At 42.4% G+C, this 19,712-nt stretch overlaps 1 protein-coding gene across 7 annotated transcripts in view; it reads right to left on the reverse strand.

Moving 5' to 3' along the window:
* The window catches only part of PHAF1 (phagosome assembly factor 1), a 50,220-nt gene extending 33,826 nt beyond the window's left edge, over positions 1 to 16,394 (reverse strand). For 4 of the 7 annotated variants that reach the window (XR_007769326.1, XR_007769325.1, XR_007769324.1 and 1 more), the window contains exons 1-4: positions 15,545 to 15,987; positions 14,292 to 14,423; positions 8,063 to 8,145; positions 3,217 to 3,300 (exon numbers count right to left, since the gene is read on the reverse strand). Coding sequence is in view for 4 of the 7 variants with exons in the window: in XM_050922785.1 (XP_050778742.1) it covers positions 3,217 to 3,300; positions 8,063 to 8,145; positions 14,292 to 14,355 (231 nt within the window). In the remaining 3 variants the exon portion in view is untranslated. Of the gene's footprint in view, positions 1 to 2,757; positions 2,844 to 3,216; positions 3,304 to 8,062; positions 8,146 to 14,291; positions 14,424 to 15,544; positions 15,988 to 16,356 lie in introns of those variants that run through there. The other 3 variants (XM_050922788.1, XM_050922787.1, XM_050922789.1) reach the window with 3 other exon arrangements.
* Between the last annotated feature and the right edge of the window lie 3,318 nt (positions 16,395 to 19,712).

The raw sequence follows: 19,712 nt of genomic DNA on the forward strand, positions 1-19,712 counted from the left end.
TCAAGAAGCTTTTGGCTTGAATTTGAGAAAGATCAGTAGTTTAAACAATTTACTATAATCTAACATTAAAAGAATTTTAGAGCATTTACAGGTTGAATATTTAATACTTTACAGGGCTTGTAGAATTTGCAAGGCAACAGGAAACGACAGCATAGTGGAAGTCTAGCTCCTTCCCTAGCTGAATAGGAGTGGGGCGTGGTGAGAGGAGGATAGTACTTGGACTCAGATTAGAGTGCTATCCCTAAAAGTTGGTCCAGAGCACCATGCTTCATTTCAGCCTCTGGGTAATATATGCAATAGACTTAAAGACCCCTGCATCCCTTTGGCTGCTGGAAGGTACAGAGAGGTCTCTTCCTACCCAGACAGGCACAAAAAGCATGTCATGGATATTGCCACTATTCCCTCAACCTCCTAACTCTGCCATTCTACCTTCCAGAAGCCTTTATTTATTGTTATCTCCCGCATGACCAGCTCTAATAGCTACATACTATTCAAGTAACAGCAGAGTGAAGTGACACGATTTTTGTCAGTTTCACTGCTGAACTTAGGGTTCTGAACCATGGAGAAACTAAAATGAATCATACCATCTTTACAGCAGGCTTTAATAATCCCCACCAAAAACAAATTCTTCTTAAAACAAGTCTGATCACTCCACTAAGAAGTGATCTGAAATAAATGTGTGCGTGCACACAGAATATGTCCCAAGTAGCTTTATAAATATCAGTTAAATTTCACAGAATACTTATTATATCCTTTTACAATTGTACAGTTTGCACAATTTACAACACAACTGTTGACCATCTAAGATTAGAGACCAAAATGCATTTTTACTGGACCACTAAACCAGATCAGTTTGTTTAACCCTGCTAATTTTAAACAGACTGTAGGAGGAGAATTTAAACACATAAGAGTGAGGAAGAATAGAAGGAAAACTCCTGAATATGTGCTATTGGTATCCAAATGACATTGATCCCACCCTCTCAAAAACTGAAGTGAGAGATTTGGGGGTGGCGGGAGAGAAGGAGCTGCTTTATTTATTAAAAATGAGATTCAGAGGCTCAGATAAATGGCAGGAAATGCGATGTATAATTGAAGTGATTATATCAGTCTTATCAAGCTCAGTTTCTTTAAAGAAATAATGCTACTGAAAAGAGTTTCTACGGTCAAGCAACAGCCCACACTGGGAAAACGCAGCTCCTTCTGAAAAACAGCTTTAAAACATCCTGTTAATAACCCTAACATCACTTTCGCTGTTTGAATATCAATAAGACTTCTGTTTTAAAGACAGCAAGATCCCATTAATACAGGAAGGATTTCATAAACAGAAGCCTCCATAATTCAATAATAAACTATAATCCGGCCCATTCTGAAGGAGGAAAAATATCTGACCACATCTCATTTCATTTCCATTGACTCTTAATGGAAAATTAGTCTGAAAAATGCACATATTAACTTATTTTTAACATTTAAGGTATACATCTAACAATTATAAAATATATGAATGCATAATGGTATTGAACTATAAAGAAATCTTAAATTTAGTTAAAAATAACAATCCAAATTACATGCAATTCACAAATATTTAGTCCATTAGAATCTCTCATATTTCAGTTGATTAACTTCTTCCCCTCAACCCTCTGTAGTGGCTTTACAGTGATTTTTGTGCTCATGGGAAGTCTAAACTGAAAGCTGGGAGAGCACAGTTCTCTACAGACGGTACAGCCATAGGTAGAAAAAACAAGGTTTCATAGAGCAGCAGTACTCAACCAGGGGTCCAGGGGCCCTTAGGGGGCCTCGGGCAGGTTTCAGGGGGGCCTCCAAGCAAGGCCAGCATTAGACTTGCTGGGGCCCAGGGCAGAAAGCTGAAGTCCTGCTGCATGGGGCTGAAGCCCAGGCCCCTGAGCCCCTCCACCCGGGGTTGAAGCTGAAGCCTGAGCAATGTAGCTTCATGGTGGCCCCTGTGGCATGGTGCCCCAAACTTGCTACTTCCTAACACCGCCCTGGCTTTTACATGCAGAAAAACATTTATTGCGTCACAGGTGGCCCATGGAGTTTTCATAGCATTTTGGGGGGTCCTCAGAAAGAAAAAGGTTGAGAACCCCCGCCATATATCACCCTTGATCGTGGCTGGAAGGGTGATGTGAGGCACCCTCTCCTGGAGGAACCACTGTCAGAGTTGACACTGTAGATCACTAATCATGTTCACACAGTACTTCTCTTTTGTACAGGTGATGCCAAGTAGCATGTCAATTTGTGCCAAATGGGTAGGGGTTTTCTGTCTACACCTTGTCCACTAGAAACAGGACTTGGTAGGGTGTCACAAAGTTGTTTCAGAAAGACTACTGAACGGCCAACACTGATTCTTGGTCAGAATTTGGACCAGAACTTGAACTGGTGACTCAGTGAACGGCTCAGTACCCCACAACCAATACACAGCTACGGTGTTTTAATTAAGAAAGCCTTTTTATTTTGTAATAACCTAATCACATCTCTACAGTTGCACACCTGTACTTGTCCATTTGCTTGGCTGAACCATGTCACCACAATAGCAGTATTTTCTCTGTTTTTCTTGAATTCTATGAGTAGGGTAGATGTAACCAGCCTATCTTCTAGCAAATATGATGCAACTGCAAAGCATTCGTGGGAGATGCACCTGTTTGAGCACAGCATCACTTATTGGATACTGCTGGGAGCACTGTTAGAATGATGGTGGTACAAATGCTAATTCAGTGTAAGCTAAACTCCATGGAGGAGTACCTGTTTATTTGAATTTGGTCTTCTGAGATGCCACATGACTTCAGGTGCACTAGTGGCTACATGAGTATACCATGAATTTAGTTCAGCTGAAAGCAAGAATTAGGGGATAAAAAAGTGTTTATATGGATAAAATGGAAGCAAAGAATAAAAGGGCAAATGGAAAAAATCCACCACCACCACACATCCCCCGTGACTGCAAAAATGCAGGATCTGATCTCAGCCATTTTTAGCATATGACCCAATCTGGAACAAAGTAGGGAAGAGATCACTCTTGAAAATGCCAATATATTTCAAAATATTAAGATATTCTGTATTTACAAACAGAAACACAGCGATAGTCTTGTACTGCATGAGTCTGTTAGAGTTGGCATATAAACACTATGTAAAAAAAAAAATGATTTGTTAACTTAAGTATTTGTAAGACTAGGCTAGAATCTATTTTAGTTACTTTTTTGGTACCTTAAGTCTCTGATTGAAAGCATCAAACAGCAGTTTGATTCCGTCCTGAGTCAGGTTAAGGATGAGGTCATGGCTAAGAGGAGACTGTAAAACAAAAACAGTAGAAGGATTTAGATGGAAAGCTGATTGTTGCCACATATATAGAAAGCAAAGAAAAATATTTTTCCCAAATGGTCAATTCAATTGGCATGGCAACCAATTGTTTTGTTCTATGTATATGCCTAAACCGAAGTACATGTAGCCTTCAGTTTTCCTATTTAATGAAACAGAAGTGTTGTTGATAAGTTCACACCTTGCATGAACTCACAACCAAGTAGGAATATAGCTTTCTTGCTGCTTTTACAGATGGAAAAAGGGCAATTGAAACTGACATTTTGGGCTTAAGAGTGAAAAACTGGAACACATCACGTAGGATAGTTTGTTGCACTCAGCACTGGTGGGTTCATCTTATGAACACTGAAGAGTCTCTCCTCAGCAATGACTACATATTATACTTAAGAAAGTGGTATGCACGTCAAATATCAAAGAATATCATAACCAGTCTGGGTGAGGTTCTAAATGGAATATTTCAGACAGACTGCTGCAAATTTACGTTTCCTTAGTTACTGTGAGTCATAATAACTAGGAGCCTAAATAAAAGCCTAGTGATGTGAACAGATATTTGACTGGGTTCAATCAGTTTTGGATCAGACTCTAAGGCTGTCTCTATTTTCAGTGGTATACTGTGATAGCAGTTCTCTACTGACAACATAGTCCAGGCATACCCAGTAAATTGCCTCTAGCGCAGCCAGTCTGACCACATACCCCACATTCCCGCACGCGCATGCACACACACAATGAAACCCACCTTTCCAACTTTTCCCTGCAGGTGGAGAAGGTTGGTAGGTAGGCAAAGGCAGCCAACAACACTAGAATTCACAACCTAAGATAAAGTCCGGCACTGTAAGTCTTGCTGTGAATCTTACCCCTCTGGAGGAACTCAAATGGGAGAAGTTGACCTAACATGAACAGACTGTCATGGCAGCAGAAGGGAGAGCTATAACTACAGCATATCTATGATTTTTAGTCAGATTCAGTAATTAAAGTAAATCAACTGTACAGGCCTCCAGGTGAGAGAAACTAGAAATGTTTTTGTAAAATATAAATAAGGTTTACTATACATCAGAATTTCACAGTTTTAAAGCCAGGTTTCTCATGAACAACCAAGGATAGATGCTTTATACCACTGAAAAACTTCAGGGATACACTTTCATTGCTATCTCTGACTGATATCTTGTAAACGAATCTGAAAACTGCTATAGGTCCACAACTGAATAGATCAAATCCTGGACCTCTGAACGTGATTTTAAATCGCTTTGCCTATTTAATCCAGGCTCCTATCTAATCCACTTTTTAAATAAAAAGAAGTCAAAGGTGCAAAATAAATGTGGTTTATTCCATGAATGTTTTGTAGTTAGACCAAAAGTGGTTTGAAATATTGTATGTACTGTATGTTTTCCCTATGATTTGATTTAACTGCTACTATAATAATATACAAAAGTACTCTCTCCAGAAATGCCGCATAGGATTTGTTTTCCTTTACGGAGAGTACATTTTGGGGCCTTTTTATCAACTGATAATGCTCCTTTAACTATGAGAAGGGAAAATGGAAAATACTTTATCACGGGAGGTGGGGAGAGACACTCAGGAATGCCATCAGAAACTCCAACAGCAAGCATTCTTGCTCTTCACTCCTCAAATAATCATAAATATAGAAATGTCTTTATAGTATCTTATTTCCTGAGGAAAAATGTTTGATAGGTACAGTACCACAGATAAAGACATTCTGAGCGTTGGGAATGGTGCTAAACACATTTGTGTTTAGATTATAACCACTCTATACTAAGTATCACATCCATCCTTACAGAAAACCAGTTACGTTCTACCCAAGCAATAAGGTAGCTGTGAGAAAGTAAACATGCAAATATGCAAAGTTTTCTAGAATTAGGAGATACTTAAGCATGTCATATATCAAGAGAAAAGACTATCAGTGCTAGTATTAGAACTTTTCTGATGTCTTAGAAAATTAATTCAGAGTGCTTATACACATAGTTAAGAACATCCATTGTGTTATGCCGAAGACATACTACATAACTTTTCCGAATATACGTGATGGGCTCTGCATTCCACTGATTTTAGTAGCTCATTATCCAGGAGATTAAGCAAATTGACTTCTAAGGTTCTACACAGGATGTTTATAAATTTAATTCAGGCTTAGTGTGAAAGTTGAAAACATTATTAACGAGGGAAAACAACGATCTGAGAGAAGCCATGGTAATTACCACACTCTGCAGGTCATCTTCCCTTATGACAGATTTTATGGCCAGAAAGAAAGAAAAATTTGGGGGGACACAAGTTAAATTAATGGGATTTTTAGTACTCAAAGCAAAACTTCAAATATGACAAAAAATTCCAGGAGGTGGTTGAGATTAACCCTTCCCAAAAGGTGATTTCTATACAATACCACTCCACATAAGTCTATGGGAAATGGAAGGTATTACTATATTCTGATGGTATAAGATGGAGGGGGAGATTTATAAAGGCACAAATGGGAGTTAGATGCCCAGCTCCCATTGACAGTTTAGAAATAAAGGTATTAAATACCCATAGATCAAAATTCACCAGCAATGAAATCCCAGAATTAAGCTTTTCCCTCAATTTACAGTTACAGAGACAGGTTCATAAAGCTTTTCTGCTGCATTTCAGGCTTCCCATGTTCATTAAGATCAGACCCTTAATATGAACAGAGCTGGCTGAATTTGAGAAGTCTTTTTAGATACATTTGTAAAGAATTAACACACACTCTTGGAGTTTCACGATAGTAGTCTAGATGCTCAAATATTTTAAGCTGTTATGTTCTATTGTTTAAACATGTTTTAAAAAACATCATGGAGAAGAGGAGTTATTCTCAATGTTTAAATTCAGGTATATAAACATAACTCTTTTTGACCAGACAACAAAAGAGACACTTCATTAAGGCCCTGAAACCAAGTGACCACACCAGCAGATCCCTGCACCCACGAAGCCCCACTGAAATCAGTGAGGATCTGCCCCAGGACAAGGTTGGGCCCACATGCAGTCAGTTGCAGGCCTGGGGCTTAATTAATATAAGTGCTTAGTATGGAATGGTTATAATCTAAACACGTGTTTAGAACCACTCCCAATGCTCAAAATACTTTTATTTTTGGTATTGTATCTATCAAACATTTTTCCTCAGGAAACATGATCCCATAAAAACATTTCTATATTTATGATCATTTGAGGAGTGAAGATGAACGATGGTCTTTGAGGAAAGATCTCTAGTCAGTCTCAGCATGATCTTTCTAAAAGCACAAAGCTCAACGAACAGTATGCTATGTTTTCTAGCGCTGGTATATTAACCCTTCTATTACACCACATCACAAAATGAAACAAGGATTACATTATTCTTCTAAATAAAACCAGAAGATATTCTGCAGTGCACTGTACTGACAGGGGTTGAGAAAATTTGGGACACAAACTAATGCTGTTACTAACCACTGTCATACAGATGGTCTAGTGTATTATTTGTAATGGGCTACATTTCTAATTTGCAAAGTAAATATGTAGACATTATGAAAGCCATAAATCTATATTACCTGGAAAGAAAAAAAGGATAAAACTCATTTAATTAATGAGATATGTATCTGGCAGTAAACCAAAGAGTCAGGATTCTCCCTTGATTATTTTTGTACTCTTGTGTCAGAGGATCTCTTGCTCAGTCTTTAGATTGTTGATACAAATTCAAATTGTAACAGATTTAGTTAAGGACAATGTGAAAAAGTCTTCTAATCTACTGCTTCCTAAAAACAACATATAACAACACAAGCTTATTGTAGCTGAGAACAGGCAACATGCATATTTTCACGGTATTCGGTATCCCCATCTCCCTTCCTCACACTCGCCCAAAAACTAGAGAAGTTAAAAAATGCATTTTATTACACCTAGTTAATAGATTTTGCCTCCAGTACACTACAACGTGCAATGCAGGAGGGACATCAAAAGCACAGGAACTAATGTAACACTGGATAATGTTTAAATCATGCAAAAGCATGATTAAGACATCTAGGTGTTTTAAATTACTGCATCTGCTTTTGCAAGCAGAAATGCTGATGCACAGAAGAGCAAGAGTAGCATTTCCCATGGGCTCATCATCACTGCATCAGACAGGACTTGAGAAAGTTAGAAGCATTTCACCATTACAAAATATTACAACACTTGACAGAAACAATGCGAACAGATTAGAAGATCACTGCCCAGCTATTTAAAGAGCAGAGCTGCAGAAGTCCTTTCCTATACTATAAAAACTAAACTCAGCTTCAAAACAGCCATTACTTGTTTAAATCCTTTTATATCAAGAGAGTCTCAACTACTCAGTTTAGACACCTTAGCAATAAACTCCCCTTTCTCAACACACTATTTTCCAGAGCTCCCTATCCTACTAAAACATGTCAACATAAAAAAGTAGCATTCACCAAAGAATGAATTATTGGTGCCTGAAAATTCCAAGCTATAGCAATATCATGCCATAACAAATCCTAGCAGCTGATAAAATATTTTGATTACCCTCCTGAAAGAGTTATTCAAAAAACACACATAATAATATTTAACTAGCCATTTTTAAAAGCCACACACTTCAAGATGAGTGATATTAGACAACAGCCACAACATGTGGCTGAACTATACACAGGGTGTAGCATTACACAACACTGACACACCTTCATATCTTATTGCTTAGTTATCACAAAATTATTACTTTAACAACCTGGCCTGGCCATTCTCTACTCACCTGCTCACTGTAGAGAACCTGGACGTTTTTGATAATACGACAGTGTTTCTGAAGAATTGCTACAGCTTGAGCCAATGGCATTCCTGTAAATAAACACAAGTCATATTTCTCAAATTTCTCCACACAGATAATAAATTTGGCCAATAGGTTAAAGGTGAGGTAAAATTGGCTCATCACCTAAAAGTAGTAAGTTGCAACATAAGGATTTGCAAACAATAACAAAAGCCTACTTCACTTGTGACCTCAGCAGTGTTTCTGGAACAGAAAGGTCTGTGCTTATCCACCAAACAATAAAGTTCTTCTACTCAAAAAATACAGACCCATTATCTCCAACAAAGGAAAATAACAAGCCAAAGTTTATGCAGAAAGAGTCCACGTTTTTCTTATGTGTATACAGCAGTTTTCTATTTGAATCACCTTTCTTGGTGGATTTAATTCTCCAATAATGTGTCAAAGGGCCTGATCCAAAGCCCATTACACACCATTATTTCTGAAATAAACTCTTTTTGCAGAATCAAGTAAGGTATGCATGCTAAGGTAAGTATGTGGTTTAACGGCAAGATCCTGCTGCAATTCAGTTTCTAACAAAGCTCATTACAGACTTTAAAGTAGATGATCTCCTGTTTTCATGTTTGATGTTACATAGCTAATACTACATAGAGAATAGTGCAGTGTCAGCTCCTCTTCAGTAATGTGGTCAAAACTTTTGTGGTATCTCTTAATGAAATGTGATCATGTGTAAAGAAGTTGTACATATATTCCTGGTTCCAACATCACAATTCGACAGCTGAAAAAAGCTTATAAACCCATACAGAAATGTAATTGATTGCTACATGTCAATTCAGCTTTTATAGTTTTGATTTGCTATTTATTTTACCTCCTTGCCTCTTTCTAAATTATTTTCTTCTTTCTAATTTTGTAATTTTAAAAAAAGCAAAGTGTCCCTATTCTGGAAAACATACCATGGTATGTGTTATTTTGGTCAGATTATATTTTATACTCAATGTAAATTTTTAATTGACGGATATAAATTACACCTTAAATTTACGTAAGGCACTATTCTTGGTATAGAATCAGCTATGTAACATCAACTCCTGAAACAAGAGATGAGACCTTGTCTATATTAGAAAAAAACTATATCTACAGTAGAACCTCAGAGTTATGAACACCTCGGGAATGGAGGCTGTTCGTAACACTGAAATGTTTGTAACTCTGAACAAAACATTATGGCTGTTCTTTCAAAAGTTTACAACTGAACAGTGACTTAATACAGCTTTGAAACTCCACTATGCAGAAGAAAAATGGTGCTTTTAGTCATCTTAACTGAAACGAAACAAGCACAGAAACAGTTTCCTTACATAGTCAAACCTTTTTTTTTTAAGCTTTCCCATTTTTTTTAGTAGTTTATATTTAACACAGTACTTTAACACATTCCCTTCCCCTGCTCCCTTTTTTTTTTTGGTCTCTGCTGCTCCTGACTGCATACTTGCAGTTCCAAATGAGGTGTGCAGTTGACCAGTCAGTATGTAACTCTGGTGTTCGTAACTCTGGAGTTAGTAACTCTGAGGTTCTCCTATAATTTGTTGCCAGGACATTTCCACCATAGCAATAGTGGAAGCTATAGCAGAGATGTGATGCCAACATTTTTACCACTGTGTTGTCAAACCCTTTGTCTCAGCCCTCTCCCCACTGCTGCTTTCACTGCTGGAGAATTATGGGTGCAAGCTTTTCCACAAAAGGCAAATTTGAAGATGACTGTTCAAACGTAAGTACTGGATATAAATTTTGCTGCAAAGTTGTTCCCTGGAGTACACATCAGTGAGAAGAACAAATTTCTTCATAAATGGCAGATTGTACTCCCAGGAGATAGAGAAAGAAATACTATCTCACTTTTAAATTATTTTAAATAAGAACAGACAAGCTGACCCACAGTGGCAATGCTCTCAGCTGCTGTGTGGGATACTCAGATTGAACTCCAAACCTCATGCTCTCTCCTATGATCATCAGAGGCTGGGTGTGCTAAAGAGGCTGCATAATCAGTCCTTGCAGGGAACAAATACGCTCTTCCAACACTTAATGCACAAAAAATTAGTAAGTTATATGGTGGGTAGAGTGGGAAGAAGTTCTAAATCCTCATTAAGAGCAAACAGGAGCAAAGGAGATGAGTAAGAGTGAGTGAGGAAGCATTATATTGTTTTGTACATTTCAATGTTAATACTGTATCAACATCCACTGGAGCATGGCAAAGCTACAAGCAGCAGTAGTGATATGTACACTAGGAATAGTTTGTAGGAGGACCTAAACAAAGGTGGGGAACAGACAGAGTACCTTCCCCTCTCTTGCAGCAGACAAGAAAGCCAAGGGAGGGTCAGATTAACCAAATACCTCCACCCCCAAAACACCTACAAGCCAGAAGACAGTCCAGTGACAGCACCCCAGTATCCCAGCAGCTGGGACAGCAAGGCTGACTTCCCACAACCCACTGCCCATGGATAGTGGGCCCCCTCTGGCTATTAATCATCTGGCCCCACCTGTGTGTGTGGGGGGAGGGAAAGCAAAGATGACAACAAGAGAAAACAGACACTAAGGTGAGTGCAGGAAAAAATGCACCATGACTGATAGGAAATACATGAGTGAAACTAAGAAGGGAAAGAAGTATAACAAAAGCAAGAGAAATGTAAGTGAATTAGTTTAAGTATATCAAATAGAAAGCTGATGACAATATGGTACTATTATATGCAGTACACCCAGGAACAGAATCCAAGGTCTTGTGTACACAAGGAAAATTGTGTCGACAACTCACACTCATCATCTCCACTAGTGGTTTAATGTTCAGAGCCCAAGTCATCAGCATTTCAAGAACCCCGTAATCTAATTTTGCCCAGAACAGGTATAGACAACATGGTGCTCAAAGTATCAGGAGCAGCCAGCAATCCATTTACAGCAGGGGTCCCAACATTGCTACAACTGGTGGAAGTGAAACAATTTTTAACAACAGTGGGAAATTTGACAAGATATCCCCGAAGTAGACAGAGCTTAAGTATCTTGACTGGCAATTAGTCCCCTACTCTAATCTACTTGGCCACACTAATTATGTATTACACACTCATATGGCAGAGCTATGTTTATATTAGGCACTGTACCGATGAATTTCCTCTTGCGTGTGCCTGTATCTGTAATCTCAACTTTAAGGTGGCATTAGCAGGTTTGTTTGCATTTTTTGGTGAGGAAGGTTGAAGGGCATTTTATTTTCTTGTGCTTGTTTGTTTTTATAAAGGAAAGAAAAACAATGAGTGCCCACACACCAAAATAAACCCCTGCAGTGTGATAACTATTTTGAAGTAGCTTTTTTTGAACTTCAGATAATACAAACACAAAAAGATCAGTTAACTTATGCAGGGCCGAACCAACAGTGAGCGAGAGCACTGATATCTGAGCTCCAACATGGGGTGTCTTAGTCAGAATATGTAGCACATAACTAAACTGAAGATGACAGCCATGTACTTAATTTGTGATAAGATTCAAATCACTGCACACTGAAATAAATGCACAACAAGTTTATTTCTGTATTATCAGGCATATAATACATCAGTGTCACCAACCAGTCGATCTCAATCGACTCTAGAGGATCTCCCAGTCGACTGCGATCTCCAGTGGCACAGCAGGGCAGCCGCTAAGGCAGTCTCCCTGCCTGCCCTGGCCCCATGCCACTCCCGGAAGTGGTGAGCGCAGACCTGGGGACAGGTTGACAGGGGTCTCCCTCCACATGCTGCTCCTGCCTGCAAGCACCACCCCCACAGCTCCCATTGGACGGGAATGGGGAGCTGCAGCCAATGGGAGCTGTGGGGGTGATGTCTGCAGAGAGGGGCAGCACGCAGAGCCACATGTCCCCAAAACATCCCCAGGGGCCGCAGGGAGGCATTGGCCCCTTCTGGGAGCAGCATGGGGCTGGTGTAGGCAGGGAGCCTGCCTTAGCCTAGCTGCACCACTGACCGGGAGCCACCCCAGGTAAGTGCCGCCCAGTGGGAGGCTGCACACCAACCCTGAGCCCCCTCACAAAGCTAGCACCCCATACCTCCTCCTGTACCCCGAACCCACTCCTGCATCCCAAGCACCTTCCCCAGCCCAGAGCCCCCTCCCCAAACCTTCTCCTGCACCCCAACACTCTGCCCCAGTCTAGAGCCCCCTCCTGCATCCAAACTCCCTCCCAGAGCTTGCACCCCCACCCTCTCCTACACCCAACTGCCTGCCCCAGGCTCAGCCCAGAGCCCCCTCTCACACTGGGAACCCCTTGGTCCCTGCCCAGAGCCCACATCCCATCCCGAACTCCAACCCCCTATCCCAGCCTGGTGGGGGAGAGTGAGCAATGGAGAGAGGAGGGATGGAGTGAGTGGGACAGGGCCTCGGGGAAGGGATGGGGTAGATCCTGGGTTGCCTTTAAATTCAAAAAGTGATCTTAGGCGTAAAAAAGTTGGAAACCGCTGCAATACATGTAACTATCCTGAACTGTGTGTGTACATGCATAAATACTCCTCCATTTATTTCAGTGATTATTTGGATATACAGATATTGGGTTAATCAAATTAGTTGTACAATAAAAATTGCAAACAGTGAAATATTGCACAAGCTGCTAGTTTTCAGATGTAAGAATTCGAGCCTTGCAAACTGAAAGCTAAGTATACACCAAATCTTCGAGCTTTTCAAGGCTCACATCCTGCAAAGAATTACACATATTTTATGCAATGCAGGTCTATTCACAACTCATAAAATTAAACATATGCATAAGTCTTTGCAGGATCAGAGCCAAAATGAATTAGCTTTTGGCTTAGAAGAGCAAATATATATATATTCTACATCTTTTCTTTCCCTTACCCCATATACTAGTGACTTCAAATGGTCAAGCAGAATTTTATGAAACTTTATAAAAAAAAAAGAACTTCATTCTTTGGACTGAGAACAAGCACAGAAAATGTCAGCTTTCAAGAACAATTCAGAAAGACAGTGTATTGAGAGGCAAGTGTGGCTCTGAACAGGCTTAACTGCACTGCTGCTACCATAATCATAATATACCCATTTAAGAGCTGCTTACCAAAAAGACAATTGCCTAATATAGACTCGAAACCAAAACCTTTTCCGCTTATCAGTTCATGTCTGAAACAGCAGCTTCTGCACTGCTTAGATTAAAAATGGTGCCTATCTGCAGCTCTCTCTATACCAGTACTCCCACCATTGTTACCCCAGCGGTTCAGAACCATCAATAGCAACGTTGGGAAATTACAGGCAAAGCAGTATGGTGCGGAAACTCCTAACACACATACACAATTGTAGAAAAACCTCATAACTGCTTACAATTACGACAAACTGTAGTAATGTTTAAATGCTGATCGCTTATTACTACAATATAGGTTTGAAGAGTCAATCATTTGTAGGAGGACCCACAACATATAAAAATCTACTGCTACACTTAAGTGCCTCGAATTAGTTCTGAACAAAATCAACTAAATTTGGATTGGCTGCAGGAGTTCTCTCTGATACACTGCTGGGGATGGGGAGGGAGGAAAGAGGAATCTACCAAAGACATGTGGTTTAAGGAAGACTGTATAGAACGACTGGAAGGAGAAAGGCTTATTATGTAACCTTGGGCAAGTCATTTAAACTCTGTTTCCTCATTGGTAAAATGGAAATGCCACGATTCAGTTGCCCCAATGAGGATGTTGTGACGTTTAAATAGTATTTGTAAAGCGTTTAGCGATCCTTATACAAAAACCACTCTATAAATGCAAAGTATTAGTAAGTTTTTGAACAGGCTGATGTCACCTGACTGATATTACCCAGACTATGATTAGTACATCTAGGTCATCTCCTCTAGGTTACTCAAAATGACTGGTCCAAAATAGCAACAAGAGGTTTTGGAGGAAGTATGAACAGAAGGAAATGCAGATGATAAATAAAACATGAGTCAGTCTAAGAGCATCCTTAAAAATAAACATGAAGTATTCTTACATATGTACATCAATATTCTCAGTATTATATAAAAGTTAGCATTACTTTGCCTTTTTAAAATAACTGCCAAAAACAAAAGAGACAAAAAAAAAGTCTTAACGAATTTCATTTTCAGTAATTCAGAATAATGCTAGAAGCATTAGGGAAACCTCTGGCCGTCGTTACTTCTTATTAACACAGCATGGAAAAATGTGATGACAAAGCAAGTGCCAAGCACAGGACCTACCCAAGGTGAATTCCCATTGTTCATTCCCAAGAGATCGCTCGGGAACCACTTCCAGATCTAGCATTGGCTCTGCCAGAGTATCGGCCCAGTAGTCACACAGCAGATCACGATGTTACTGCAACTGGACCTGTGCTGGAGCATGACAAAAACATCTAATTTACAATCCTCATCTGACTCTCAGGGAACAACCCAAAACAACATGCATTTATTCCCCTCCCTCCTCCAAACTCTGATGGAGAAATCACTGCTCATGTCTGCCTTTGTCTCCTCTTTGGGATTTTATTCCATTCCCTCCCTTGTCTGTTGTCACCAGACCCCATGCAAGTCTAGCTAAGGCCTGGTCCATACCTATAACTTAGGCTGACTTAGGGTATGGCTACGCTTGCAGCCATACAGCGCTGCCACGGGAGTGCTCCCACGGCAGTGCTTTGAAGTGCGAGTGTGGTCACGCGCCAGCGCTGGGAGAGAGATCTCCCAGTGCTGCAGGTACTCCACCTCCCCATGGAGATTAGCTTACAGCACTGGGAGCCGCACTCCCAGGGCTGGGGCACTGTTTACACTGAGGCTTTACAGCGCTGTGACTTGCTGCGCTCAGGGGGGTGTTTTTTCACATCCCTGAGCAAGAAAGTTACAGCGCTGTAAAGCACCAGTGTAGCCAAGGCCTTAGCTACATCACTCAGGGCTGTTAAAAACTGTGTCCCCAGCAACACAGTTAGGTCAACCTAACCTCCCATGCAGACGCAGCTACGTTGATGGACTTATTCTGTCTATCTAGTTCTTGCCTCTCAGGGCAAGTCTACACTACAAAATTAAAATGACCTAGGTTACATCAACATAGAGCCACTGCAGTAATTGAATCGGTTTTATACATCCACACTATGCTCATCAGTGGCACATGTTTTCACCCAGAGCACTTGCACCAATTTAACTGCCAGCGTTGGGCATTTTGAGATGGTTTCTGAAAGGTAGTAACATTTGATATAAGCAACACAGTGTCTGCATAAATGCTGTATCAACCTAACTACGTCAACTTAATCATTACGCCTCCCAAGGAGGTGGAGTTGTGATGTCAGTGTAGTGGGTGAGTTATATCGGTGGGAGCTACATTTTTAGTGTAGACGCAGGAAGCATCTATGCTGCAGCTATTCAGAGGCACAGTGGTGCTGTAGAGTGGACATACCCTTAGACTGAAAGCTTTTGGGGGCAGAACTGTATGGACAGTATTTTTTATTTCACTAGAGCGCCTTACATACCTATGACACTATATAGCTATTAAACAACAGATACTACAATGAAGTTCATAAGAAATTCACAGATACAAGCTGCTGGAAAACAGATGGGCTGTCTCATTCCTTCTGGTTTTGCTGCAAGGATGAGAAGAAATCCAAGTTGGGTCCCTGAATCATAGCCAAACCATGGGGCTCCCACAGATGCAAGACCCCAGTATTAAGGCTACCCTGCTGATCCTTCTATGTGACCCATCCCCAGAGTCCTTTCTGGCACCCTCCACTCTCCTGATGGGCCCTTGCCATTGGAGAACAGCCTTCCCCCAATTATTCCTGGGGGCCCCCGAAAACAGGGCGATGACCCCACCACCTTTCTACACGGAAAGCTTGCCCAGCCGGCTTATGGCCTTTGGCGCTACCGTCACAGAAACGTCGGCCAGACCCACAGTCACACACCCCCCGAGCCCCCCCACTCCACGCCAGCCCCCCATTTCCCCCCTCTACATCAGCCCCCCAACCCCCACTCGCCTCACCGCCCGCTAGAGTAGCGCCCGGGAGCCCCTCACACCGGGGCCAAGAGCCCCCCTCCCCTGGGGACGGCGGCTCAGGGGCCCCTCACTTCCCCAGGGCCTGCGCCCCCCGCCCCAGAGCGGGCCCAAGGTCCCCCCGCCCGCAGCCTCGGCTCGCCCGCAGCGAGGAGCAGCTCCTGGCCGCCGCGCTCATCCCACTCCGGGAAAAGGGGGGGGACCAAGCCCCCCCAGCTGCGTGCGCGGGGATGAAGGGCGCCCCCGCCGGGGCATTAACACCGCCTCCCCCTGCTCCGAAGGGCCGCGACTCACCTCACTTGCGGCTGCTGAAAAAGTCCTTTGCAACGGCCGTCAGGCGAGACCGCCCCGGGTGGGCGGGGCCGGGGCTGGGGACTGACGCGGGCGGGGCCGCGGGCGCGCGTGCGAGAGGCGCGAGGCCGGGGGTTAGAGCCCTCGTCTGGAGCTGGGGATCTGGGTTCGAGTACCGACTGTGCCACAGACGCGCTGTGCAGCCTTGGCCAACTCACCTAGCCCTGGGGCCAGGCTCCAAAACCAGGGGAAGGGGAGGGCAAGGCTGGGATAAGGGGAGGGAGGTGGGGCAAAACAGGCAAGGACAAGGGGAAACAAGGTGTTGTGGGGATAACAGAGAAAGGGGGCCTGACCCCTCCAAGACCAGCAGGTGGGAGGGGGAACCATGTCCCCTCTAGGGGATGGTTGGACCAAGGAGGTCTATGGTAGGGGATTGGGGACAGCACCTCGTTTTAGCATTGTCAGCTCCCCAGGTTCAAAAATCAGTGTTCCGCCCCCCAAAATCCTGAGATTGGTTTAAAAATCAGACAATTTATCCATTTGTTTGTCTTCTGTTTTCTGGGACTTTGGGGTGCACTTGGGTCACATTTTCAAGCTTTCCTCGGCAGCCAGAAGGGCTAGAAACATACATCACTTTAAAATGCTGAGTCTCTCCTGCGCTTTCTGCTGTGCAGCAGCTGGGACTTTAAGAAATAACAAAAAAATAGCAGGAGACCTGTGATTTTGGCATCCCCGTTCTTCTTCCAAACAGAGGAGCTTGCTGAGGCTGCCCTTTATTTTAACAGAAGAGGGGGGTGGAGGCAGTGAGCCCCAGCAAGCAATGATCCAGCTTCAGGGAAGCAGAAGATTTAATAATAATTAGAATTGCTCATGGGATCATCTTTAGCCAGGCCTGTTCTAATATTACTGCTCCTTAGGGTATCGCAACAGTGCGTCCAAGAGTGAGCCTCCTAGCCTAAGGTTAGTGTGCTAAAGATAGTGGTGAGTAGATGTTGTAACTTTGGCTGTGAAACTTGGGGGAGTTCGGAGCCCGAGTCTCCAGTCCAAGTTGTGTTAGTTTTCTTGTGTTAGCTAATATGAGGAAAGAACCCATCTTTTTTCCTAAGGTGGATGAATGCTAGATTGGTTTAAGGTTATGCATTTAGTTAAACCTGTGCAACTATGACTGGGTTTAGGAAAAAGGTGGGTTTTTATGAGAGCCAACCTGTGGTAGCTAAAATTGTAAAATCCTAGCATAGGTAGGGAAAGATAAGTTGTATTTTGATGTAGCTGGTTGAGAAGAATCCTAGGCTCCCAATTTCCTCCTAAATTGAATGAGGGAGGATGGATGTCTTCTGAGGACCCCCATTATCACTTCACTTTAACATGGACAAGTAGCCTTTAGGGTGATCAGAGAGCAACTGTGAAAAATCAGGATGGGGGTGGGAGGCAATAGGAGCCTATATAAGGGGAAAAAACCCAGAATTGGGACATCTGGTCACCCTAGACCAAGGCAATGGAGAAGGGTTGCAGGCTGTGTGCTAATAGAAGGCCTATGGAAAGGATCAGAGGGGTAGCCGTGTTACTCTGGATCTGTAAAAGCAGCAAAGAATCCTGTGGCACCTTATAGACTAACAGACGTTTTGGAGCATGAGCTTTCGTGGGTGAATACCCACTTCTTCAGATGCATGAATCTGAAGAAGTGGGTATTCACCCACGAAAGCTCATGCTCCAAAACGTCTGTTAGTCTATAAGGTGCCACAGGATTCTTTGCTGCTTCTATGGAAAGGAGAGTATCATGATATTATTCTCTTACTTCAGGGGTCAAACCTTACCAGCAGATTGATCTCCAACCTTCACAAGCTCTTTCTGAAACAGCAAAATCTAGAAGGACCAAATAAACAAGGTTTCATTCTATCCTCTCAGAATGCAAGGTGAAAGGTGAATACAAAACAGTTCTATGGCCTCATCTACTTCTGTATCTGCGCTATAGAATGTATTTATAAAAATCAAATGGACTACAGGGACTAATCCTGCACTAACAGGGAGATGGACTAATTAACCTAATACTGTAGGTCTTTTCCATCTCTTAATTTGCATGATTTTGTGACATCATAAACCGTTCCACAAAGTAACATGCATCTCACCATTCCAAGAACTTAATTTTTATAAAAAGAACAGGAGTACTTGTGGCACCTTAGAGACTAACAAATTTATAAGGTGCCACAAGTACTCCTGTTCTTTTTGCAGATACAGACTAACACGGCTGCTACTCTGAAACCTTAATTTTATTTTATTTTTATTTTATTTATTTTATTACAGTTTCTCAGGAGAAAATACCCTGGAAGGATGTTGTCAGGGGCGGCTCCAGGCCCCAGCACGCCAAGCACGTGCTTGGGGCGGCATGCCACGAGGGGCGCTCTGCTGGTCGCCGGGAGGCAGCTCCGGTGGACCAAAGCCGTGGGACCAGCGGATCCTCCGCAGGCACGCCTGCGGGAGGTCCACCGGAGCCACCTGCCGCCCTCTCAGTGACCGGCAGAGCGCCCCCCGCAGCATGCCGCCATGCTTGGGGCGGCGAAATGTCTAGAGCTGCCCCTGGATGTTGTGCTTGCTGACCTCACGTTGACCAGAATTTCAGATGCCCTGAGGCAGGACCTTTAAAATGTTCTTTGATATGCGTATAGGGTAGTAAAGACATGCTTTTGGAGAGAGGTTTTTATTTTAATCCTTCTGGCAGTACTTAGAGTGGGAGGAGCTGAGCTCCAGGTTTTTTCCTAGCAGGTGCTAAGTAGCAGCAATTTAAAAAAAACCTAACTAGCTCCTTTGAAATAAAGGGTAGATACTGTCTGCATTAAATCTCTGGGCTGTTCCAAGAATTTACCTTTCAGAGTTTTAGTCTAAAATCAAAACTTTGCTAAAAAGTGTTAAAAGCAACTGACATTTCAGCTGTGATCAGCTGACTACCAGTGGTCCATGGAGCTTTTGTGGGATGTCCACCTAGCTGGCAGGTCATGTGATACTGATTTTTCCTTGTTTCTAGCAATGCTACACATATCAGGTTCATCGCTGCAAGAAAAAAGCAGTTGGAAGTGGGTAGATCCAGGGGTTATTAATACAGGAGGAGGAGGGGAAACACGAGACAGGGACAGTGTAATCCACAGAGTAGGAGTTGCTAGTGGGAAAAGAATGTCTAAGGAGATAAGGAACCCAGGCCTCATGTCCACGGTTAGGAGGAAAGAAGGGAACCAGGCAGCATGCATAAGGGGAGAGGAGGACAAGGTGGCAAGGGGCAAGAGGAACAAAACAGATTTAAACGGGCTAAATGGGCAATTCAGGTTCAGTAAGATTATACATTATATTGCTTCGAGTACTATCCTCTT

The sequence above is a fragment of the Gopherus flavomarginatus genome, chromosome 14, assembly GCF_025201925.1.
Source record: "Gopherus flavomarginatus isolate rGopFla2 chromosome 14, rGopFla2.mat.asm, whole genome shotgun sequence".
In the NCBI taxonomy this organism is placed as follows: Eukaryota; Metazoa; Chordata; order Testudines; family Testudinidae; genus Gopherus; species Gopherus flavomarginatus.